The sequence below is a fragment of the Vombatus ursinus genome, unplaced genomic scaffold (genome assembly GCF_900497805.2).
Source record: "Vombatus ursinus unplaced genomic scaffold, bare-nosed wombat genome assembly UNPS02014832.1, whole genome shotgun sequence".
NCBI classification, from domain to species: domain Eukaryota; kingdom Metazoa; phylum Chordata; class Mammalia; order Diprotodontia; family Vombatidae; genus Vombatus; species Vombatus ursinus.
This window is the reverse complement of record NW_020954610.1, coordinates 3,524,740-3,551,939: the sequence shown is the minus strand read 5'-3', so window position 1 is coordinate 3,551,939 and position 27,200 is coordinate 3,524,740. Positions and strand designations below refer to the sequence as shown.

The window sequence follows — 27,200 nt, the reverse complement described above, 5'->3', positions numbered from 1 at the left end:
ATTCTCTCATTTTGCTCTTGGATTCCCTCCCCTGTTTGATTAATTCAATTCAATTCTTCAAGGCCAAACCAATCCTCTTCCATGAAGCCATCTTGAAAGTGAAAGTGGTTCAAGAGAGACTGATTTGGAATCTGAAGAACAAGTTCAAATCCTGGCTGTGTCACTTACTGTCTCTGTGACCTCGGTCAAGTCACAACCCTGAGCTTCAGTTTCCTCATCTGTATAATAAGGAAAATGAGCTCCATGACCTCTAAGAGCCCTTCCAGTTCTATATCTATGATTCTCTGAGTCCATATTCCTATTTCAATGCTCACTGATATCTCCTTTTCTGAACCCGTTTGTTAATTACAGTTTGTGACACTTGATTGAGTATTCAATAATTTCTTTCCCACCCCACCCCCAACAATCAACAAGCCTAGACGAGTTGTGATCAGCCCTCTTGAAGAGAATACTTGTATTGATGAGATTCTGGGCCCATTGAACAATACATTGAATTTTGAGTGACACAAACTTATAAAACTAAGATGTTTAGTAAGAAATCTTTGTGCCAGATGAACTCAGTAGCTCCCGTGGATTCAACTATCATTTCTATACTGATGATTCTCAGATCTTCTTATCCAGCACTCATCACTCACCTAACCTCTAGTACGGCATCTCTGTCTATTGGACATCTTGAACTGGATGTCCCATAGACATCTTAAACTCAAGGTCACCAAAACTAACTCATTATCTTTTCCAAAAACCCTCCCCCTTCCTAACTTCCCTATTACTATGGAGAGTGTCACCACCCTTCGAGTCACTTCAGCACACAAGCTAGTATCATCATCAACCCCTCACTATCCTTCATCGAAAAATAATCAATTGCCAAGTCTTTTCGGTTTTACTTTTGTAACATCTCTAGAATATACCCTCTTTTTTCTCTTCTGATACTACCAACACCCTAGTGCAGGCCCTTATCACCTAAATCAGCCTAAATAAGTGTGCTGGTTGGTCTTTTCCCTCAAGTATGTCCCTACTACAATCCATCTACCACTCCACTATCAAATTATTTTTCCTAAACCAAAGGTTTGACCATGTTACCACCACCCCACCTTCCTACTCAAACTCCAGTGGGCTCCTATCACCTCCAGGATCAAATATAAGATCCTCTGTTTGTGTTCAAGGCCCTTTATAACTTGGCCCCCCATTCCTTTCTTATTTTCTCATGCCTTATTCACCCCCAATGACTCTGAGATTCACTCACATTGACCTGATTGCTATTTTTTACACAAGGTACTGCATCTCCTGACTGTATTTTCCCTGGTTGTCCTTCATGCCTGGAATTCTCTCCCTCATCCCTGCCTCCTGACTTCCTCAGCTTCCTTCAAACCCCAGATAAAATTCTACCTTCTACAACAAGGCCTTCCCAATCCCCCTTAATGCTAGTGCCTTTCCTCTGTTAATTAGCTCCAATTTACCTTGTGTGTCTATGTAGTTGTTTTCATGTTGTCTCCAAGTGTTTAACACAGTGTCTGACATATAACAGGTGTTCAAGAAATGCTTGTGGACTGACTACCAGGCACTGTTCTAGGTGCTAAGGATACAAGAAAAAAGAGAGAGAAAAAAAACCTCTGGCCTCAAGGAGTTGTCTCACATTTTCTAATGAACATCTCAATTTCCAAATATATCCATAACCATGCCCCTATCCAAAGAGTCATACCCTGTATGCAAGGAAGAAAAATAAAGAGGAAGAAAAATAAGTAGGCCAACATAACTAGCCAACATATCAATAGCATCTAAAGGTCTGTGTGGTATTTCATACACATAGTTCCATGCTTGTACAAAGAACAAAGAGATGTAATTTCTCTCATTTCTTCCTCAGAGATAAGTTCAATCATTATAATTATACAGCATTCTAAGGGGTTTGTTCTTTCTAATTACACTGTTATAATCAATGTGCATGTTGTTTTCCTGTTTCTGTTTTCTTCACTTTCCATAAATTCATACGTCTCCCCATACTTCTCTGAATTCTTCATAGTTTTATACATATAGAAATATTTTATTATATTCATGTACCATAATTTGTTTAGTCATTTCTCAATGAATAGGGATTTAGGAATCTTATAGTATGTACTGGGGATATAGTGAATGGATGAATGGATAAATAAATTAATGAAACAAAGTATTAGTTCCACATTTTTATCAGATACTGTTAGGTTCCAGAATCTAATTATGAATGTGATACCACTCCTATCCTCAGGGAGCTTACATTCTAAAGCAGGAAATAACAAAATATAAGGAAATGGTGGCTGGCAAAAGGAGGTTTTGTCTGCAGAATCACAGAAATGCTGAATAAAGCCAGAGGGTAATCAGCTATCACACTTTTCCCAGAAGTTATATTATTGATTTGATTACTGTTCCTAGATCAAGAAGCAGAAAGGGAAGGGGACAGGGGAGATAGACATGGCAGGGCATTTAGCAAGATGTCTGGAGTGCATAAATGCTCATCTGTGTCTTCTAGACTCCCTGACTTCCTTTTCATTCTCAGCTGAAATCCCTCTGTCCATCCTCCTCTGTGCTCCTCCATCTTAGGGCCTTCTCTCTGAGTTTATCTCCAGCTTACTTTGTATGTATCCTATTTGTACAGCTGTTTGTATGTAATTTTCCTCCCTTAGACTGTGAGCTTCTTGAGAACAGAGACTGTCCTTTCTATGTTTCCTGAGCACATAGTAGGTGCCTAATAAATGCTGGTTAACTGACTCGTTAACTCATCCAGGACTGTCTGTGTATATTAGGCTCGCTCACTCAACAACAGGGACAACTCAAGTCCTGAGCAAAGTTCTAAGTGGGAAGGGGGAAGCAGCAGGTGGGCAGATGGCAATGTGCCCAGGGTGGATGGATGGATGCTCTGTAAATACCCGCTGAGTAAGTGACAGCAATGTGCTCTAGGCACTAACTCAGCCTATTATATACTTTATTTGTCACCTCAAATCCTCCCCTCAAAGTCCAGCAGTATATAAGCAGCATGTTTTCCCAGGTGTAAAGGAGAAGACACATTCTCCCAGATTTGTTTCCCAAATCAAATACTTCCTTGGCCACCCCGATGGACCTTTCTAACAGGTGTCAAATGTAGCAGAAGCAAGCTGAATTTCAAGGTGATAGAATACCAAACTAATCACTTTGCAAGAAGCAAACAGAAGCGTCTGGTAGACTTCAGCTATGACCCTTGCTGGGGCTAGAGGGAATAGTTTCCCTAAGCAAAGCCCAATACCCTAATTCACATTTATAAAAAACTGGGGGGTACTGTATAGCAAAATCAAACAGCTCACCTCTCTCCTGTCCTGTCAGACATTCACTACACTCTCACCACTCCATGCTTTGCCCAGGTTACATTTCACTTTCCATCAATTCATATGTCTTTCCATACTTCTTTGAATTCTTCATATATACTTGCTATGTGCTCCCCCCCACCTCCTGATCCCATGCCTAGAACATATTCCTTCATCACCTTCACATCTTAAAACCTGTTTCCTTCAAAACTCAAGGGCCACCTTCTATCTGAAGCCTTTCTTAATCCCCACGGTTGATAATTCTCTTCCCCACTCCAAATTCCTTTGAATATATGTGCGTATAGCTACACAAACTTATATATGTATAAACATACTTTGTCTCCCCACAAAAAAAGTAAGCTTCTTGAAGGTAGGTATAACTGCATTTTTTGACTTTGTATTTCCATAACTCAGCACAGTGCCTAGCACACAGGAGTTTGTTAAGGGCTTATTTAATTGATTTTATAATTCTCTGATAACACTTGTCATGTATTACACTGAGCCAGACTGGCGTCACTTCTCCTACTAGACTGTAGATACCTTGAGCAGAGGGACCCCATCTAATGTTATCTCCCCTTAGGTCCACTTCTCTTCCCTTCACTTGTTTAATTTCATGTTATCCCCTCCTTATCTCCCCCAGTGCCTAGCACAGTGTCCAATATAGCTAAGTGCTTTAATAAATGCTCACACATGAATAACTTTGTAACAAAATTCCTTCAAATAACAAGCTTCCCCAAGTGCATTTAGAATAGGGTTTCATTTACAGATTTTTTCTTTAGCATTCAGGATTTCAGGAACGTATCTTTTACAGAAAGCATGGTGTTATTTTGTGCTGTAGGACAGCCAGTGCCTGAGAAGCAGCTGCTGCATAGAACGATTCTATCTTCATGAGAGGAGAGCAAACTGTTCTTTGCTTTCCCTCTCTAAATCTTCCCCCCAATAAACCTTTCTGCAGTGGGTGAGTCAGCCCCATTTCATTTTATCATCACGATGCTAGGGGTCTGATAAAATTCTCCTGAAGGACAAGCTAATCTAAGATAAAATACTAACTCAGAATCCAGCTTGGCGTTTAAAGCCCTTAACGATCTCTCTCCAGCCCTACGTTTCAAGGCTTATTGCACATTCCTCCCCTTCACATGGTCAGTTTTCTCACCAAATTAGACTAGTGTTGCTCCCACAACTTAACCCATCATCCGCAGTCTCTATGCCTTTGTTGAGGCTCATCCCTAAGAGCCCTTATACTTGGGATGAACTTCCTTCTTCCTTAGAATTCTAAGCTTCTACCAGGTTCAGCTCAGATACAGGAAGCTTCCTTATCCCTTAGTTGGTAAAGCTCTCTCCCCTCCATTTCAAATTATTGTGTAATAACCACAAGGAGTGGCTAGGTGACATAATACTGGGCCTGTAGTCAGGAAGACCTGAGTTCAAATCCCACCTCAGACATCTGTGCAATCCTGGACAAGTCACTTAACCACTGTCTACCTCAGCTTCTTTATCTGTAAAATGGGGGAGAATAGGGTTGCTGTGAGGACTCAATGAGTTAAAATATGTAATATGCAAAAAAAAAAAGTTTTAAAAGTGCTATATAACAATTGTTGGCATTTGCACTTTAAAATACTTTACTTTACAATACTTTACATACATTATTTCACTAGATCTTCCCAATAACCATACAAGGTAGGTGCTATTATTATCCCCATTTTACAGGTAAGGAAACTAAAACTCAAAGAATTTAAGTGACTTGTCCAATCTATTTACATACTATATACTCCCAGTAGAATATAAGCCCCTTCGGTCATGGATCATTCCATCTTGCCTTTGTATCCCCCCAATCCAAATCCAGAGCTTTACACACATAGTAAATGCTAAATAAATGCTCATTAGATGGATTTGGACTAGCACAAGTTATGGTTAAAGTTTACTGGACTGAAAGTTCAGTCCAGTCTCAGCTCTCCCATTAAGTAACTATGTGAACTTGGGCAAATGACTTCATTCACCTCTTTGAGACTCAGATTCTTCTCCCTAAAATGACAGGGTAGAACTAGAAAATCTCTGAGTTTTATTCCATCTGAAAACATTTCTATCACTCTAAGCTTCTTAAAAGACTAGAGTGCATGATAAGGTATTTCTAAAGACAACTTGATGTTGATGCAAGCTGAAAAGGACCCTTCAATGCATGTCATGCTTACATAGTTCTAGAGTGTATCTTTGCTATTGTAAAGAAAAGAATCCAGTATTTACACAATAATTGATCCATGAATGTCAACAAGAAGCAAATACCCCCTCTGTACTCCTCAGATCTTAATCTAGGAACTCCAACTAATATTAAGCCTCATCAACTACTCAAAAAACCCTACCTTGGATTGCCTCTCAAACTGTGCTTTTCAGAGGCATATTTGTAATATGTATGTATGTATGCATATAGATAGATATAGATACAAATATTCAAAACAATGTGTTAAACCTAATGATGGAAGACTTAACTATGGGGGAGGGAGGCAGTCTATACCACTTTTCCAATTAACTGTTAAATATCTCTATGGATTTACTGCTATTAAAAGTCATATCTGTAAGGGTATGCAGCAGTATAACTGAAATTGTTGTTTCAGGCTGCTGGAATACCAAATGCTTATCTGACATGAAGAAATTCATCGGGACTTAAAAGAAGTCAGGCAAACAGAAAGTTAAATATTGCAATGGCTGGTGAACAGCAATCCACCAAACACAACCTCAATGTGTCTTTTATTTCATCATGACTACAGTAATTTCTGTACTTTAAGGCCTCTTAATTAAAAGAACGAATACATCAGGAAAATTGTTGGGTTATCTTGTCATGGTAAATTTTTGTGCATATAAATATCCACATATGTATCTACATGCAGATAGATTTGTACACACAATATGCATATACATACACACATATAGGGCAGAGGGGAGAAAACACAAGGTAAACTAACAAGGGAGTTGAGCAGAGTCTCACTATCTAATACAGGTTGACAAACTCCTTGGCCATGGGCCAAAAATCCAGCCCACTGACTGTTTTTATATGGCCCACATAAAAAATAATAGTTTCATTCTTAGCTTGCAGGCCCATACAAAAACATATGGTAGAACAGATTTAGCCTATGGTCCATAGTTTGCCAACTCCAGATCTATGATGCCAAGTCCTGTGAGACTGTCTAGGCCTAGATAGACATCTATACACACAAATACATACACACATACACACACACACACACACACACACACACACTTTATATTGGTCTGAACCAGTCATTCTCTTCAGTGATGAGATTAGCAACTCATCTGTAATTTAACAGCTAAGATTATATAATAGGGCCAACAAAACTTTAACTGTTATGATGTTTACCATAATGCCTGATCTCTGTAGTTACATCTTTTTTTATATTATGAGTATAAGAATATGGTTTCACTTTTGAACAATTTTATAACTAAAAGTGCTATCCTTCCTCACTCTGAGAAATGCAAATTAATTGCATCCATAGAATATTCACAAGCATATAAATACTAATGAGTAGGACCTTGTTAGGCTCTTTTTGTCTTAGTTTATGCTCCAGCATTCATATTTAGAATCCTAAGGGAAAAGCCCATAAGCACCTCTCTAAGTGATTTCTCACTTGACAGAATAACCCAAGGCCATTCTCCTGGAACTTGCCACATGATTGGTATGAACACTCTCTTGCTTTTTGCTTTCACCCCTAAAACCAGCCAAGAAGTTCTCCCCACTTTTCCGAATAATAACCTCATGGATAAAGTGTCCATTTGGGCCCGGATGTTACCTGTCGTCATAGACCAGGCCCTTCACACTCCTCCCCTTTTAGCTAACCTTGAATAAAACGGGGAATATTCTAATTTCATACTCTCATCCACCTCAACCAATTACTGCAAGCAAAGATTCTGAAGCACAGATCTGAAGGCAGCAATAGCAGACAACACTTTGCTCCTCACCAACCACTGTACTGGAAGCAAAAACAAAAGGAGACCTCTCTGACATATGTCAAGGAAGGCACTTTTCCTATACAGAAAGAGAAAGCTGAGAAACCATCTTTGGACTAACCATACGACCCCGTTTAGGGAACTGCCGGATCATCCCCAATTCCGGATGCCAATTTGGAAGCCTGCAGCATTCCTCTCCAATCTCCAGCCAGCTGTAAAAAATGTCTGTCAATAAATCTCTTTTTGACATATAAATCTTATGCATAGGTTTCCTCTTCCCTCTCCAGAGTGTGAGTTCAAGGTTACCACATGGTCACCCAACTGGAGAGACATTTGTCATCAAATGAAGAAATGGAAACAGGGAAGGAAAACTGAACACTTCTACCCTTTTTTTTAATCTTCTTGAACTCAGGGAACCCTCCTTCTGCTGGCTGCAGTGAGTAGCCCTGAGGCCCGAAGAGATGGCCCAAATAACTTACCTAAGCTCACACAGCTAGTGGGTTGCAGGAGCCTAGATTTAAACCAAGATCCTCTGATTCCAGACCCAAAGTTCTCCCTATGTAATCATGCTGCCTTCCTGGCATAAGGAAAAACTTTCTAAAAGAGGAAGTAGAAGGTTGCCCCTCACTGGGAATCTTCAAGCAAAGGCTTTATGACCACTTGTCACGTATAAAGCTTAGGTTGGACTAAATGGCCTCCATGATCTCTTTCAACCCTGAATTCCCATGATCTTGAGAGTTTTCTGAGACTCTCAAAGGTAAGTGACTTGTCCGTGACCACACAGGTAGTATGTGTCAAGGCAGGATTTGAATTTCAGACTTCCTAACTTTATGTGCAAGCCTCTATCCACTGTCCCAAGCCTCTCATGCTTATTTGTATACAACATACTGACATATATGTATACATACATGTAAACACACATATAGATATTCATGGCAGTAAACATAGATCATGTGTACACTTGTAAACATTCAGGCATGTGTGCATAACTATAAACATGTGCATAATGCATCCGTATATGTCCATACATAGCAACAGCAGTCGCTGAAAAGCTCTTGGTATCTGTCTCCAAATTATATTTTTTTTAATATTTGCAAAATCATGACATCTTTCTGCAAGATTTAAAAAGAAAAATAAAAGGGGTTTGCAATTATATGAAGCATAACAACCTTAGGCAAAACACTTCAGCTTTCTTGGCTTCAGTTTCCTCTTCTGTCTAAAGAGGGGACTGAAGTAGATGACCTCAAGGATCTCTTCCTGCTCTAAGTCTAGGAATGGATAAACTATGTTCTGATATCCTATGGATAATGATGAAATATGTCTGATACATCAAGTTTGAAGTCAGAAAGATCTGAGTTTAAACCCTACTTGACACTACCTATGCAACCCTGGACAGGTCACCTAACCTCTCTAAGCCTCAGTTTTTTATCTGCAAAATGGGAATAGTAGTAGCAGCTATCTCACAGGGTTGTTATCAGGGTCAAATGAGATAATTCACATAAAACACTTTGAAAACTTACATAAATATCAGTTATTAAATGTAAACCTTTGAAAAGGGATGTTTTTAAGGCAAAATGTCTTTTCATTTCATAAAAAAAGGTTGGAAAAAGTAAGTCAAAGGTTTAGCACCTAACACAGTGCCTCATCCCCAGTAGATGCTTGCTATCCATATTTGCAGATTTGATTGAATTTCCTCCAATACTTTCTAGAAATTGATCAGACTTTAAAAATGGCCAGCCTAGAACTCTAAGTGACAATAGTGTCTCAATGAAGAATTGATGGCAAAAAAAAAAAAGTTGACTAACTTCCCAAAGTTGACATAATGATTCACTGACACACCAGCCAATCCTGGAGCAAGGTTAATTTTTTTTCCCCTTGTGGTTCTTTTTTTCTTTCCTTTTTGGTTCTTACCCCATTGTGTGGTTATATCAGAAATCAGAGGTTGATGCCAATGAGTCCAGAACCACACCAGTTCCTAATAACAAAGGCATAAGGTATTCCACTATGTCACGGGAAGGTAGAGACTAGCTGGAGACAGAATAGTATAGCAAAGAGAGAGTCAGCCTTAGAGAGAGCTTCTGACACATACTAGCTGGGTGACCATGAGCACATCCCTTGCCCTCTCAGTCCTCAGGTAACTCTCTAAAACCAAGTTATAGATAAGCGGCTAAAGGGCATGAAGGTGGAGGGAGTTCCCTCAACAAAGAAGTTTCTCTCGCCAATGAAAGCACAGATCCAGTCAACCAAAAAGCATTTTTAAGTGCTTACTATTAGCACTAAACCAGTCTAAACCAAAAAGAAGAGGACTACGTGGAAATCAGTGTGACTGAGGGGAAAGGCAAGTGGATTAGGAGTCAGAGACATTGGATTCAGATTTCAGCCCTGACACTTACTCCCTATGGGCAAGCATTTTCCAGTTTCTTAGACTTAGTTTCCTCATCTGCCAAATGACAGGGATGGACAAAAAGGCCTTCAAGGGCCCTTCTTGCCCTAAACCTATGATCTTATCAGGTAAGAGTTGGAGTTCATAGGTCATCTTTGAAGTTCATTTTGATGCTAAGATTCTAGGATTTCATAACTCCATTTAAAGGCATCCATCTACTCTGGCCATTCTTTTAAATGGCTCATACCTGCTTCTCTGAGAATATATCATTTTTTTCCACTTAATATGTCAGTACTAAGACATAGGAAAGTGATTTTACCAGTTTTGTAATTACATAGACTTAAAAGGGTGAATAAATATTGCTTAAGAGGGAGGTATGGTTGCTAGAATTACGGACTTGGACTTAAGACCTGTGTTCATATACTTCCTTGACCACTTCCTAGCCAAGCGATCTTGAATAGGTTATTAAATTTCTCTGGGCCTTCATTTCTTCATCTGTAAAATGCAGGGGGTTGGGTGAGATAATCACTACAGTCCCTCCTTTAAAGCACATAGAATCCCCTTCTGAAAGTCCCAACTCTGATATGAAGACAGTACATAAGGATCATACCTTGAGAGATTCACTACAGTGGTGAAAAAACTGCTTCAATCCTTGATCAGTGATGGCATGGATGTCATCATGGCAGCGATGCAAAGTGAGGGACTGGGGATGATGGCGCCCCAAGGTGACCAGCCAGGTGTCATTCAAGGAATGGCAGTCTGAAATGTAGATTCGCTTCCCTGGGAAAAGAAAACCCTTTCTTGGTGGCCTGGATACTCCAAGATATCAGTACCAAATAACAATTCATAGGTTCATCGTTGAGTGAAATTGTTTTCTACTGATTTGATAAACTGATGCTAGAGTTCATCAGGCAAGAAGACAATAAATTGCTGGCTCTGATAGGTGAATTCGCTCTTTCAGGAAATGACTTCTGACCTTACATTCAATCATAGAAGGAGAGGGACTAGAACCGTGACTTCATTGGTATAGGGAACTCCCAGGTACAGGCATTCCCTCCACCAGCGTAGGTTAACGCCTTCTCTGCAAGTTACAGTTCTAGAGACTTCCCTAGAGCAGTGGTCTCAAACTCAGATATAAACAGATTAGAGGTATACCAGCTTAGAAAACCACCAATTAACATTATCTATGTTTTATTGTATTTTCATTTATTTTGTTAAACATTTCCCAATTACAATTTAATTTGGTTTAAGTTTGATGGTCTACTCTAGAGGTCTACCTTCATCACTAGAGATTAAGTAACTTATCCAAGGTCACACCCTCTATGGGTCAGACATGGGACATGAACCCAGGTTTTCTTGACTCTGAGACCAGTTCTCTATCCACTATGCCATGCTGCCTCTCAGTCAATCACGTAATACTTTTTATTGCTATTTTTTCACTTATGTTCTGCTTCCTTATCTAGATTGTAAGCCCCTTGAGAGTAGGCTCTATGTCTTAAACTTCCACATATCCTCAGTTAACATATAAGTCTGTCACAGTAAGCAATGAATAAATTTTTGATGAAAGGCAACATGATATAGTGACTTAGATTCTAGTCCTAGGCTTCACACTAACTAGATATGTGTCCTTAGAGCAAGTCACCCCACTCCTCTGGGTCTCAGATTTCTCCTTTGAAAAGTAAGGGGTTAGGCTAGACCGGGGTGGGGAACATGTGGCCTTCTAGGTCCTCAGGTGCAGCCTTTTGACTGATTCCAAGTTTTATAGAACAAATCCTTTTATTAAGGAGATTTGTTCTGTGAAGTTTAGATTCAGTCAAATGGCCGCACTTGAGGACCTAGAGGGCCACATGTGGCCTCAAGGCCGCAGGTTTCCACCCCTGGGCTAGACAGGTGAATTCTAATGTCCCTTCCAACTCCCAAGTTCTATAATTTGATGACAATGATCATTAGTGACCTGCAGGGATATTATGATGCCATTTCAAAGTAATGATGATTTCATTCTTTTCATCTGCTTTATCAGCACAAGGTCCATTATTTTCTTTCACACAGCGCAAACTTTTAATGAAAAATTGTTGTGCTATAATTATAAGACTAGCATTATAATCCAGGTGTGCTGAAGCCAGCTCCAACAGCCCCTTGAGAGCTGATTGTTAAATTTTCAGTGTAAGCATTTATACCTTGGATATCAGCAAAGGCTACAAATCAGGGCTTGATTTATTGTTTGCTTCATTGTTTAGACTTAAGAAAGTGATGGGAAAAACATAAATAATGCAGATTAAACTTAAAAGTGTGTTGTGCATACATTCTTCTCTTCCCCCAAAGCCAGGTGTTAAATATTTACCAGCATACCACTGATTATAACAGTATTATCATCTGGATAAACATTAGGAATCCTTCATAGTGTATAGACTTCTGTACTTGGAGACAGGAGGCTTACATTCCAATCCTGCCCTTGACACATATCACCAGAGAGTTCATACCACAATTCTCTGAGGTAGTGATTGCGGGATCTCATCATAGCATCACAGATTTAGAGCTAGATAAGATCTCAGAGACCATCTAGTCCAGCTCCCTCATTTTATGGATGAGAAAAATGAGGCCAGAAATGTCAAGCTACTTGCCTAAGGTAACACAGGAAGTGAAAAATCCATGATTTGAACTCATCTCCTCTGTTGCCAAAGCCAGAGCTTAGCCAATGAATTAAGACAGACCAGCCACTTGTCAAAAAAGTTTTCCCAAAGATTTATTCTTCAGTTAGGGATTGCCAACTCTAAGAATCTGTTATTATGTGAATTTCCATGAATCCATTGAAGTACAAATATGAAGGAACACCTAAGTGAAACATTATAGAAGCTGTGATTCAGGCAGCCTCCTTCCCAATCTGATTGTTATAATTATTACTGATGATGAGCTCAGTTTCCTAATTGAAGGTTCTGATAATTGAGCTTAACTCTTATTACAGATCCTTTTGCCTTCTGAGGCCAAATTTCAAAAAGTTCTAAATTCATAAAAATATCTAATCAAGAAAATGTGACTCATAAATGCCTCTTACTCCCCCCACCCCCAGACTGGACTCAAGCTTGATGAATTGCCCTGGGTGATCTTTCCTGGAGCCATATATCCCAAAAGTAACTTCCAAGGATCTTCTGCAAGAGAAAAAGCCATAAATTATAAAAACAGCAAAATTCAAATTCACCTTCATGGTCATAAAAGCAGACTTTCTGAATTCTAATCAACCCAGAAAAGTTTCTGTTCAAATAGCCTCTTCCTGAAATTGCTCTGCTCTTTGACACCATGAAATAATAGCATATGCTTGCCACCCACAACCTCTTTACTTAATGTCCAAAGCTTTCTGAAGTTTAGTTTATCAGAGGCTGTTGGCCACACCAGAGCTACCCACATATTCATTTTAATATCTTGCTGCTGCTTAAAAAAGATCTTTGCCCTCCAGGCATCTTGCCCTTTGGCAAGAACACCATCTATCTGTATTTAAGGCAATGAAGTAGAGTAGACAGAAGCCCTGATTTAGGGTCAAGAAGACCTAGGTTAAAGCTTTGCCTCTGACACATACTACCTCTGTGACTATCAGCAAGTTTCTTAGACTCTTGGTGCCCACAGCCAATTCACTAAGACTAAATTACAGACTATTTGCTGACTTCTAAACCCTTGTGCCCTCCATGAGCCCTGTTGATGCATTCCCTGGGCCCTACTGCCTTGCTATCCATACTGCCACTGTATCCTCCGGGCCCCTGCATCTTGCCATCTACCCTGCCTCTATCCTCCTGTATTGTCTTCCATTCTTGGAATGTGAGCTCCTTGAGAGGAAGGACTGTTACTTTTCTATTTGTACCCTCAATGCTTAGGACGGTATATGTAGTTCAGTGCTAAATAAACATTTTGTTTTGTTTTTTCATCCATCTTTACTGGAGGAGAGAATTGCCACACCTAAAGTTCTCTATACCACTAAAATCACAGATTCAACAAAAGGCATTAATGAAGTGTCAAGTATAATATCATTAGGAAGACATATTCCTTGAAGAGACCCCCATCAACTCTTCAGAGAAAAATTCTGTATGAATTACTTAGTCCCCTTTGTTTCAGTCTCTTAAGCCAAACTTAATTTCATTTTTCCGCATACCCAGATGACCTTCTACCTGAAGCACTCAATGCTCTCTCTTCTTTGATCTCCTAAAGACTCCCCAAACTGCATGGTATCAAAATAACTTCTTCATGCTAAATCATTTGGACAAGACCCCCACCCAGACCTCCATAAAACAATAGCCTTTCCTCTGAAAATCTCATTAAGTCTCCAGAACCTTTGAAATGACAGTCACATTTAGAAAATAAAAATAAAAACAAAAACAAAAACATCAAAGCTAAACAAAGCCCCAAATTAGTTATGTCCAGAGGATTTGTATTCCTGGATAGCACATCGTGTGTGTGTTCCATGTAGCCTTAGTACATGACCTCCTAAAGTCCAGGGACCGGGTCAGAAGTTTGTTCTGTTCTCCACTTAGTTCACCATGGATACACAACAAACACACAACTCTCCAACCTACATATTTTCCAGGCATGAGAATGCCCTGAGCACTCAGCATCTGCATCCATCTGATCCCCAGGTGTTCTTTGGAAACATAGCTTCAACAATCCGGTGGAACATTTGATCTTGATCTCCCTTAGAGACTCTGTGAGAAAATCAGCACCTGTTCGCCAAAGCTGGGTAGCCCTGTACTGGTGGGGTCTCTCCTCACATTCTGTCCTGACTTTGAGTGGACATCTAGTGCCACCAATGAGCAGAGTTCACAACTCTGGAAACACTAAAAGCCAGGAGACTCATCTTCTCAGGCTTTTTTTCTTTTTTTTAAGGCAGGCTGAACATTCACAACACAGAGGCTACCCTGAAGTTCTCCACATATATTTCCTCTATTGACAATCCTATAAAAATATCTATTTGGGCATGTTCTCTTCCCATTGGCTGCTTTTTAAAAAGAGACCAGACAGACAATGAGTATCATTCATCCCTTCCATAGGAAAAGGTAATTCTACTAAGCAAAGGGGATCCCAGAGAAGGAGGGACACAAGGACAATTCAATTCAACCAGGCAGTGCCTGACCTATTCAAAAACAAAGGTAATCTCTATCCCATACCAGGTAGATGTTAGGCCAGGGTTCTTAGCCTTTTTTGTGTGTGCCATGGACCCCTCTCAGTCTTTTTAGTCTATAAACTCCTTAACAAAATAATGTTTTTAAATTCATGACATAAATACATAAAATTAAAAAGGAAACTATGCTGAAATATAATCATAAAAATATTTTAAGTAAGTTGAGGGAACTCAGGTTAAGCTCTCCTAACAGCCTCTTTTCTTTAAAAAAAAATGTCCTGTGTAGATTTAGAGCTACAAAGGCCCTCAGAGACCATCCCTTCCTCACGAAATAATCTCTCCCTAATTCCCACATTTTACAGACGAGGAAAAAGAAACTCAGAAAGGCGGAGTAATTTGCTTTATGGCATAGATGTCAAACTCAAATACAAATAGGGACCATTAAACCATACATAAGGATCCCTGCAGGCTGTATCCCAACTTAGAAAGCCACACACACTTATGTATTTCTTTTTTTCTTTCTTTTTTTTAACTAATATATATACACATTAAAATCAAACAGGAACTATATTTTCATCTGGTTCTCTCAGGATTGTTGTGGGTCATGTTTGACACCTTAGGGCACAGAGCTAGTACCAAAGATTCAAAATTATATCTTCATTCCTAATTAAGAAAATTAAAAACCAACTCATCTAAAAATGTACAAAATAGTGAAAGTGGGACTATATCCAATAAATCTGTTCAACCCAGATGTACGCTATGGGACACATCAAAATGTAAGTGGGGAGAGAGAACTCCAGCTGAGACCCAGGTGTTCTCAGATACCCGAACATGATCGTATACCCCAATGCCATACTATGGAAAATGCCCTGGTTGTGCAGTGAGAGAACCTGAGTTCAAATCTCACTTCTGATGCCTTCTACCTGTGTGACTTTAGGCAAGTTGCTTGAACTCTCTGGGCCTTGGTTTTGTCATTTGTAATATTAGGGGGTTGGTCCCTTTTGACCCTATCTATGATAAAACACCAGAGAAATGACCCTAGAAACTATACCATGGGAAAGGAGACAATTATTTATAGAGAAATTAATAATAGTTAACTGCTATTAATAAAATGGCTACTTTAAGAGTTGTAATTCATTTTACACACATAATCTTATTTGATCCCCACAACAACCTTATGAGGTAAGGACTTCATATACTTTGAAAAATTAAGGGTAAATATAGTCAGTTCCATGAGCATAAAATCTATTGCATTTTTGTCTTTTTATGTCCCAGCACCAAACACAATGACCAGCACACATTAGGAACTTAATAAATGCTTGTTGATTAATCAATTGATTGACTTGCCTATGGTCACAAAGCTAATAATGTGAGGTGGTATTTGAACTTCAGTTTTCCTAACACCAGCATTCTATTTGCTGCCTCTACAAGGAAAGGTTAAATTAATCTTCTATTAAATCAGAAAAATGAACCAAGGGAGAGACTACCAAAAAAATGGCCACAACTTGAAACATCGTGGTTTTTATTTTTGTTTTTTCAAATCACCTTTAAAGAAAATTGTTTAGTGCTTACATAATCACTACAGTTTTACTCAGCGTCTACAAACAGCAATTCTCACTACATCCACATGAGAAGAGTGAAAATCAAATTTAAAAATCACATTTACCATCCCACCAGTTCTTTTCTCCATTCAAAGTTGTCTCTGAATCATATGCAGTTTGGCCACTGGGCACCAAAGTTAGAAAAGCTTAAAAAATGAAGCGATCACATCAAAATAAAAGAAAGAACCTTTGGTGGAATCATAAGATTCACAGAGATTGTAAGTTCAATGGTGAAACTAAAAGATTATATGATTATAGATAGACCCAGAGCTGGAAGGAACTTGTGAAATCATCTAGTCCAGCTCTCTCATTTTTCAGTTACAGAAACAGAGCTCCAAAAAGAGGTGCGGTGACTTGCCCAGGGTCACACATAGTGATAAGTAATTATTGGTAGATCCAAGCTTTGAACCCAGGTCTTCTGACTTCAAATCCATCACTTTTGGTCTCCCTACTCCAAGTCTCTACTCGCTCCAGTCAATCCTTCAAACAGTTGCCAAAAAGATATAAATATAGCTCTGACTATATCACTCCCTATAGTCAGTCAGTGGCTCTCTATTGCCTGTAGGAAAAAAAAAACGTGTGTGTGTGTACATCACTCTACATCCTGCACGCTGTGAATCAGCCAAATTGGCCTTGTGGCTCTGCCTCACACAGGAGATTCCATTTCCTGTCTCCGTCCTTTTGCACTGGCCATCCCTGAACACACTTGCTCCTCACCTCTACCTCACAACATCCCTCTTTTCCTTCGAGATGCAGCTCAAGCACCATCTTCTACATGAAGCCATTCCTGATCCCCCCAAATGCTAGTGCCCTCTCTCCTAAACTACATTGTATTTATCTATTTAGTTTATTTGTATTTATTGTCTTTTTATTTATTCTGTATATACACTTATGTGTATTTGTTATTTTTCCCCATTAGAATGTAGACTCCTCACGAGTAGGGCTTGTTTCATTCATTGTATTTGCATCCCTAATGCCTAGCACAGGATCTGGTATACAATAGACATTTAATAAATTCTTCCTGATTGCCTGATTGCACCTTAGCTGGCCTCAATGAAAGAAGGAGCTTGCCAACAGACAAAGTCTAGGAGGCAGGAGATTCCGCCACAGATTCTAGTTTCTGTTCTTTGACTTACTAGCTATGGGACTATGGGCAAGTCCCTTAGCTTCCCTGGGGCTTTCCTTTCACATCTGTAAAACAAGAGGACTGGATTCAATCATGTCTAAGGTCTCTTGACCCTGGTCAAGTGGCCTCTGTTTCCTCATCCTTAAAACAAATGGGTTGGCCCCCAAGATCCCTCCCAGCTCTAAATCTATGGTCCTCCCAGAGCTCACAGCCCGTGATCTGTGTGTAATTCACAAAAGATGAATTCCAGGAGCCCAGGAGCCGTAGGCGGTAACAGCTGTACAACGTAAAGATCCGGAGAGCCACCCTTCTTCCTCCCGGCTACAGAACACCTGATTGGGTCCCCATATCAGGAGCCAGAAACTCTGTTTGCAATGCCCCAATCCCAGCCCAAGAGCTGTTTGCTTAGCTCCTTCACTGTCCTGAGGTCTTATGTAATTTATTTTCCAAATAAGCCCTGTCCCTGCCTACTAAACAAATGACTGAGTGAGTGCTGATGACCCATAGTCCAGGAAGAAAAATTCCCTATGCTGGCTAGAGGATGGGCAAACTACTGGGGTCTCAAGTTAGGAGTCTTTTTTTTTTAATCTTCCTTTGCCTTTACAAATGAGTAAAGGAACAGGACTGGACAGTTAAGGAAAAGCATAGTTACACCATTCATTAAATATTTTCCAGACAGTGCCCTTCAACTGGAAAGACAGGTCCTCAAACAAGCCCCGGCTGCTATGCTGACATGACGCATAAAGGAGTAAGAGTCTAGAATAACACATCTTTGTTCCTGTCTCATGAGGAAAACAGGATGAAGATCAGGATATTATTTCTGCAGCATCCATGCCAGCCTGCTTTCTGTCCCCAGCAGCATTGACAAAAATTGTCGTGTCTGTGTTGGGGGTGAGGGAGGGATTCTTTAGTTAAGGAACTATCTCCTTCAGTTCCCTTCTTCAGAAAGGTTGTATTTCTAGGCAGGGTTTTTACAACATGTGTCACATGTGAACTTTGGCAGCCACCACTCTTTTCCCCTCCCACTAAGCCTAGTCACCTGATATACAAAGAATTAGTCCAATAACTGAAAAAAACAAATATGTAAACCACACAACTGTTGGATCCAGAGATTCAGGGATATTGCTCACCTTTTGTTTTAAGCTGATGTACACTTAAATACCCGCCACACTTGGGCAGAACTCCAATATTTTGTCCAAACCTCACTGAACCAACATATTGGTCTATCAGTATTATTTTTCCTGTAGCTAGTGCCTAGACTATGATAGTTAGAAGGGGGGATCTTCCTCTCTGCATCACTAGCCTCATTTGAGTGGCTATGAGCTCCTTCTGTTGGCCTTACCATTCAGGAAGAGCAAGCCATTAGAAGTACTTCACGACCTGGCTCCAACCTACATTTCCTATCTTGTTATATATTACTTCCCTTCACACACTCTACGGACAAATCAAACCAACCTTCCTGCCATTCCTCACACACAACACTCCATCTCTTCCTGCCCACCGCTGACTCTTAGAATGCCTAATTTCCTTCAATAATCAGTTCAAACACCACCTTCTACATGAAATTTTTCCTGATTTTCCCCAAACTGCATGTCTCCTCCCCTAAAGATATCTTGTATTCATTTTGGATATACTGTGTACATGTTTTTAGAGTACATGTGTTTCCCCCTCTTCATGCACTCCTCCCCCAAAGAGTGTAAGTTCTTTGAGAGCAGGGATTCAAGACAGAAAAAAGCCATCTCTGTCTTTCTGTCGCCTGATAAATACATATTGATCCATTGACTGACTTGACAAGAGAGTAGAGCCTGATCAAAGAACTGGGACCAAAAACCTCCCAGATGTTTTTAACTTAGTTTACTCTTTCTTTGGCTTGGAGGCACTTCTCTCCTTCAGCTACCTCAACTGCAACTATACACCTACCTCAGAGGGCCTTGGCCTCTATATCATTCAGATTCGCAAAGTAATGTTTATAAAGTGCCTGAGATAGAATGTATTTTTACCTCAAAGGCGATAAGAACTGTTATTTATGACAAATAACCACTGTGATTATTGTGAATGGATTTAGTAGTCAGTAAATAAGGTCATGACTGAAGTGCCTAACTATATAGGCTCACATTTGTAATAGCAGGAAAGGAAACATTGTGCAGTCAGACATGTATCTTAGACTTTATATCAAAACTATCACTAGCAACTTATTGGGCAAGCAGTACTTAAGGCACCCTCCAATCAACTTCTAGACATACTATATTCAAGTCAAATTGATCTATTTGCAGTTCTCTATATGAGATGTTCTATCTCTCACATCCATGCTGTTTACATGGGGCATCTTCCATGTTTGGAATGCTCTCTCTTTTCTCCTCCCTCTTTTGGAATCCCTAGCCCCCTCTAATGTTCAGCTTACAAGCCATCTCCTACAACAGATCTGATTTCCCCCATTGTTAGTGTTCACCCATCCCAAAACTACTTTGCATTTATTTTGCATATTTTTATTTCCTTATCTAGGCACAAATTTTCTTCCCTCTACCCTTGACCTAGAATATTCCTTCCTCGATGGCAGAGATTTTTTTTTTTCCAGCAATAGTTCCTGGAATATAATAGGCCTTAAATAAACACTTGTTGAATTTAATTGAATAACTGTGTGCCCAAGGAGAAATTATTTCTAATCTCTCTGAGCCTCAGTTTCCTCACATGTAAAATGAGAAGGTTGGATTGGATGGTTGCTAAGGTTCCTTTTAAATCTAAAACTTTATGATTCTATTATCTTGATTTCAGAAAAATGTTTCATAATCTGTTTGAGAATAACATGATAGACTGGGGCAACATTGTTCTGTGATTTTGATCTGTTTAAAAAATAGTTCCCAAGGGAATTAATTAATAGCTTTTATATCAACTTAAAAAATCTCTCCAGCAGCATGAAAATTCAACATTTTCATAAACTTAGATAGAAATATATCGAGAATATTTATCAAATTCATAGATGATACAAAATTAAGTTGGCTCAAAGACCAATGGTAGAATTAAGATTCAAGATGGTCTCAGTGTGTTAGAAAACTGGGTCAAAACCAACAATACAAAACATAGCAGAAACAGATTTCAAGTACTTAATTTAATTTATTTAAGAATCAATCACACAACCACAAGATTTAAGGAAATCTGGCTAAGCAGTTCATCTGGGAAAAAAACCTGAAATTTTAGTTGACCACAAATGTACTTTGAGTCAATAGTGTGAAACCACAGTTTTTTAATTTATTTATTTATTACATTTTGAGTTCCCAGTTGTCTCCCTTTTTCCCTCCCAACTCTGCATTAGAGAAGGTCAACATTTGAACATATACATGTGGAACCATACAAGACATACTTCCATATATCAGTTTTTTCTCTGGAGGCATTTTCCTTCATACGTCCCTCATCATTGATTTGAATGTTCGTATTTTAGAATAGTTAGGCATTCACAGTTACTCTTTGAACAATATTGCTGTTACCATCTAAAACATTCTCTTGGTTCTGCTCATTTCACCCTGCATTATTTCATGCAAGTCTTTCCATGGTTTTTCTAAAATCAACCTTCTCATCATTTCTTACAGGACAGTCGTATTCCGTCACAATCATATACCCCAACTTGTTTAGCTATTCCCCAGTTGATGGGCATACCCTCAATTTCCATTTCTTTACCATCAGAAAGAGAACAGAAAGTTATAAATACTTTAGAAATGTTTCTACTTTATAACAGAAAGTTATAAATACTTTAGAAATGTTTCCTTTGTCCATGATTACTTTCAGAAACAGACCTAGTGGTATTGCTGGGTCAAAGTTTGTACATAGTTTTATAACTCTTTGGACATAATTCCAAATTGCTCTCCAAAATGGTTAGATCAGTTCACACAATTCCACCAACAGTGTATTATTGTCCCAATTTTTCCACATCCCCTCCAACAGTTATCGTTTTCCCCTTCTATCATTTTAGCCAATCTGATAGATGTGAGATGCTACCTCAAAGTTGTTTTAACTTGCATTTATCTTACCAATAATGATTTAGAGAATTTTTCATATGATTATATATAGCTTTGGTTTCTTCTTCCAAAAACTTCCTGCTCTTATTCTTTGACCATATATCAATTGGGGAATAACTCATATTCTTTTTTTTTTTTGGTGAGGCAATTGGGGTTAAGTGACTTGCCTAGGGTCACGCAGCTAGTAAGTATCATGTGTCTGAGGCTGGATTTGAACCCAGGTCCTCCTGATTCCAGAGCCTGTGCTCTATACACTATGCCACCTAGCTGCCCCAAAAGAAGAGATGAACTTAATGCAGGGACCATCTTTTTATCTTTCTTTTTTTTTTTTTTTTTTGGTGAGGCAATAGGCGTTGTGACTCACCCATGGTCACACAACTAGTAAGTGTCAAGTGTCTGAGACCAGATTTGAACTCAGGTTCTCTTCACTCTAAGGCCAGAGCTCTATCCACTGCACCATCTAGCTGCCCCTTCATATTCTTACAAATTTAACTCAGTTCTCTCTATATATTTAAGATATGAGGTCTTTATATAAAAAAACCATCTATAAAAAGTTTTCCCCAATTTTCTGCTTTCCTTCTAATTTTGACTACATTGGTTTTATTAGTCCAAAAACCTTTTAATTTAATATAATCAAATTTATCTATTTTACATCTTGTAATGCTTTCTCTTGTTTATTCATAAAATCTTATCCACAAATCTGATAGATAATATATCCCACGCTTTTCTAATTTACTTATGATATCTCCCTATATGTCCAGGTTGTACATCCATTTTGACCTTGTCTTGGTAAACTGTGTAAATTTTGTTGGTCTATACATCATTTCTGGCACTACTAATGAGGGACAGTTAATGTTATCTTAGGCTATATTAAAAGATGAATGGTATTCCAGTTACAGTATGTAATAACACCAATGTACTAAGCATTCACTGGTTAGAACACATCTGGTATTCAATTTTGAGTGCCACATTTTAAAAGTAAAACTAAACTAATATATAACAAGGAAAGAGTAACCAGGATGATGAAAAGAATCTACCATACAAGGAAGATTTGGAAAAGCTGGGAATATTTAACTATATTTTGCCTGGGGAAGAAAAGTCTACGGGAAAACATAGTAACTATGTTCAAGTATTTTGAGAGTTATTATGTATAGGAGTACATAGAATTGATTTGCATGACTTTAAAGGTCATCTCTAAGCCAAGCTGCCCACATTCCAGCCTTCTCCTCCTCCTCCCACCAGAACTCAGACTCCTACCACTGAGACCTTAGTAGCTAGTCTCCTATGTACCATGTACTAACTGTGTTACCATGCGCAAATCACTTTCAAGCCATCTCCAATCTTCACACCTGTACTCTGGACTTCTCTAGAATTCAAACTCTGACTTCCAGGACCCAGGACTCTAATTGGGTTTCACCTTAACTTGCCCAGTCCCCAGCCTCCAAGCTATGCCTCTGAACTTGTACCCTCCTACCACCGTGGCTGCTTTTTCACCTCTAGCTTTTCCTTATGTGTTGTCAAAGATCAGGGACCATATTTTTGCCTTTCTTTGTATCTCTATTACTTAGCTTGTTGCTTGGCACATAGTAAATATTTAATAATTTTTTTCCTTCAATCAATATTAGCCGCAAAAGGTGGAATTTATTGCCAGGAAGTTTATAGCTTAATTCAGATCAATTCAATGCTTTTTTGTTGTTTTTTTAAAGAGCTTACTATGGAATTAAGAGGATATTGTGCTTCTAAGGGCAGTGCTAAGATAGCAGAATAGAGAAAGCACCCAGTCAAGCTCTTTCAACATTCCCCTCCAAACAACTTTAAAATAATACTTCATGGCCAAGAATTAGAAATTGAGGAGATGCCCATCAATTGGGGAATGGCTGAACAAGTTGTGGTTTATGAATGTAATAGAATACTATTGTGCTATAAGAAATGATGAGCAGGCTGACTTCAGAAAAACCTGGACTTATATGAACTGATGCTGAGTGAAGTGAGCAGAACCAGAAGAATATTGTTCACATTAACAGCAACTCTGAGTGATGACTAACTTTCAAAGAATTGACTATTCTCAGCAATTCAAGGATCTAAGACAACTCCAAAAGACTCATGATGGAAAATGCTATCCACATCCAGAAAAAGAACCATGGAGTCTGAATGTAGATGGAAGGATACTATTTGATCTCTTTTTTTCTTTTGTTGTTTTGTTTTCTTTCTTCTTTCTCATAGTTCCTCCCATTGGTTCTAATACTTCTTTACAATATGACTAATGTGAAAATAAATAAAATAAAACAACACCTCAAACGGAATTCTGGAATGGCAGAAGTGATCAGAAAGAGAGAACCGTGACATGGGGGTGGAGGTTGGCCCAGAGTTCATGTGGATGAAACACCAGTGGTGGGACTAGGTGGTGATAAAAGAAGAAGCAGCAGGTTTGGGAGCTCTGAAGTCAGAGATGGTAAGAGTCACTGGCAACTGGTGAGAAAGAAATTTCAGAGGACCCTTGAGCACTGTACATAGGACCTGATGCTGTTTGGCAAGTACATTGCCCACATCCACTTCTGGGTTACAATTCAAGGGCAGCAAGGAGTATTTTTGGTCAAGAGGGATCAGGGACCCTGAGGAACAGTATTGTTTCTGGTCCAAAGGGAACAGGAACCTTCAGGAGCAGTATTAATTGCAATGCCAAGGGATCAGGGACCCTTCCTGGGGAAGGACCAGAGTGCAGACCAGGAAAGCAGTGACCACACCTCTCCCCAGATCATACCACCTTGGAAGCACTGAAAACTCCCAAAGCCCCAGAACTATCTGTGAATACAACAATATGAAGAAGCTCAAAGTTTGAAAGAATGTCCCAGTGCCCCTATGGCTCACGGCCCATAAGGGACCCAATAAGTTTAAGCTATTTATTTTTCTATATGGGAAGATAATAAATGTAACTTCTAAGAACTTTATCATTATTAGGGCAGTTAGAAGGATTCTACATAAAAAGAAGGTACAAGACTGAGTTGATTGTATTGGGACCATCTAAAAAAAAATGAACGGGCAAGAAAGAGGGATTTCCTGGGGAAGGGAGAGGAAGAATGAGGAAAGTTATCTCACATAAAAGAGGTGCACACAAGGAAGAGCTTTTACAATGGAGAGGGAAATGATGGGGGAGAAGGCAATGTCTGAACTTCACTCACATCTAAATTGGTTCAAAAAAAGGGAGAAATATATGAATATTAACAAAAATATAAACTATCCAGATTAACAGAAGAGGAAGTAGAATACTTAAATAACCCTATCTTAGAAAAAGAAATTTAAAAAAAAAATCAATGAACCCTAAGGAAACCTTAAAGGAAATAATTCCCAGGACCAGATGGATTTACAAGTGAATTCTACCAAACATTTAAATAATTAATTCCAACACTATACAAACTATTTGAAAAAAATAAGCAAAGAAGTAGTTCTACCTAATTTCTTTTATGACACAAATATGGTTTGACAACTAAACAAGGGAGAGAAAAAACAGAAAAAGAAAACTACAGACCAATTTCCTTAAAGAATATTGATGCAAAAAAAAAATAAAATACAACAAGGAGATTACAGCAATATATTACAAAAATCATAAACAATAACCAGGTGGGATTTATACCAGGGATACAGGGCTGGTTCAATATTAGGAAAACTATCAGCATAATTCACCACATCAGAAACAACAAAAATCATATAATTATATCAATAGATGTAGAAATGACAAAATATAACACCATTCCTATTATAAACAATAGAAAGCATAGGAATAAGTGGAGCCTTGCTTTAAATAATAAGTATTATTTATCTAAAACCAAGAGCAAGCATCATCTGTAATGGGGATAAGCTTAAAGCTATCCCAATAAGATGAGGGATAAAGCAAGGATGTCCACTATCACCACTATTGTTCAATATCATTCTAGAAATGCTAGCTATCGCAATAAGATAGAGGGGGGAATTGAAGTAATAAAAGCAGGCAATAAGGAAACAAAATGATTATTCTTTGCAGATAATATGATTGCATAATTAAAGAACCTTAGGGAATCAACTAAAAAAACAAGTTGAAATAATTAACAACTTTCTCAAAGTTGTAAGATAGAAAATAAACCCACATAAATCACATGTATTTTATATACCAGTAAAACCTACCAAGAAGAAATGGAAAAATAAATTCTTTTTGAAATAATTGCATACAATATAGAATATTTGGGAATTTACTTGCTAAGACAAACCCAGGGATTATATAAGTACAATTACAAAACACTCTTCACACAACTAAAGACAGATGTAAATAATCAGAAAAATATTAATTGCTCATGTGTAAGTTGAACCAATATAATAAAAATAACAAATCTAAGTTAATTTACTTATTCAGTGCCATACCAATCAAACTATTAAAGAATTATTTTATAGAGCTAGAAAAAATAATAACAAAATTCATCTGGAAGAACAAAATGTTGAAAATATCAAGGGACTCAATGAAAAATGTAAAAAAAGGCAGACTAGCTGTACCTGATGTCAAATATTATATTATAAATTCTTTATATTATATTATATATATTTATAACATATTTTATATTATATTACAAAGTGGTAATCATCAAGAACAATCTGGTACTGGCTAAGAAATAGAATGGTGCATCAGTGGAATAGATTAGGTACACAATACACAGTAGTAAATGACCATAGTAATCTAGTGTTTAATAAATCCAAAGATTGGGGTAAGAACTCACCATTTGACAAAAAATTCCTGGGAAAACTAGAAAACAATTTGGAAGAAACTAGGTATAGACCAACATCTCACACTGTAAACCAAGGTAAGGTCCAAATGGATAAATAATTTGGACATAAAGGGTGATATCAAGACTAATTTAGGAGAGCATGGGAAATGTACCTGTCAGACCTATGGATAAGAGAAGAGTTTATGATCAAATGAAATAGAGAGGATGATAGGAAGTAAGATGGATAATTTTGATCATTTGAAATTCAAACATTTTTGTACAAAAAAACTAATGTAGCCAAAATTAGAAAGAAAACAGGAAACAGGGGAGGGACTATTTTAAAAGCAATTTTTTCTGATAAAGTTATTATTCCTCAAATATATAGGGAACTGAGCAAAATTTATAAAAATAAGAGCCATTCTCCAGTTGATAAATGATAAAAGGATATGAGCAGGCCATTTTTGGAAGAAGAAATCAAAGCCATCTATGTTGTTCAGTGATTTTTCAGTCATGTCCAACTCTTCATGACCCCATTTGGAGTTTTCTTGGCAAAGATACTGGAATAGTTTGCCATTTCCTTCTCCAGCACATTTTACAGATGAGGAAACTGAGGCAAACAGGGTTAAGTGACTTGTCCAGGGTCACAATTGATAAATGTTTATCTTAAAACTACCTATAGCCATATTTTTTTTAGATGTTCTAAATTACTAATGATTAGAGAAATGCAAAGTAAAACAACTCTGAGATACTAGCTCACACCTATCAGATTGGTTAACATAACAGAAAAGAAAAATGACAAATGTCGGAGGGAATGTGTAAAAATTGGGACACTCGGACACTACTGGTGGAATTGTTAACTAGTCCAACCATTCTGGAGAACAATTTAAAACTACACTCAAAGGGCTAAAAAATGTGTATACCCTTTGGCCCAGTAATACTACTATTAGGTCTATATGCCAAAGAGACTAAAAAAAAAAAAAAGGA

The 27,200-nt window shown here is 38.3% G+C and overlaps 1 protein-coding gene across 1 annotated transcript in view; it reads right to left on the bottom strand.

Moving 5' to 3' along the window:
• LOC114025680 overlaps positions 1-27,200 on the bottom strand; it is a 176,953-nt gene that overhangs the window by 93,801 nt on the left and 55,952 nt on the right. The window contains exon 8 of the mRNA XM_027839150.1: positions 10,259-10,428. Within this exon, the coding sequence (XP_027694951.1) occupies positions 10,259-10,428 (170 nt within the window). The remainder of the gene's footprint in view (positions 1-10,258; positions 10,429-27,200) is intronic.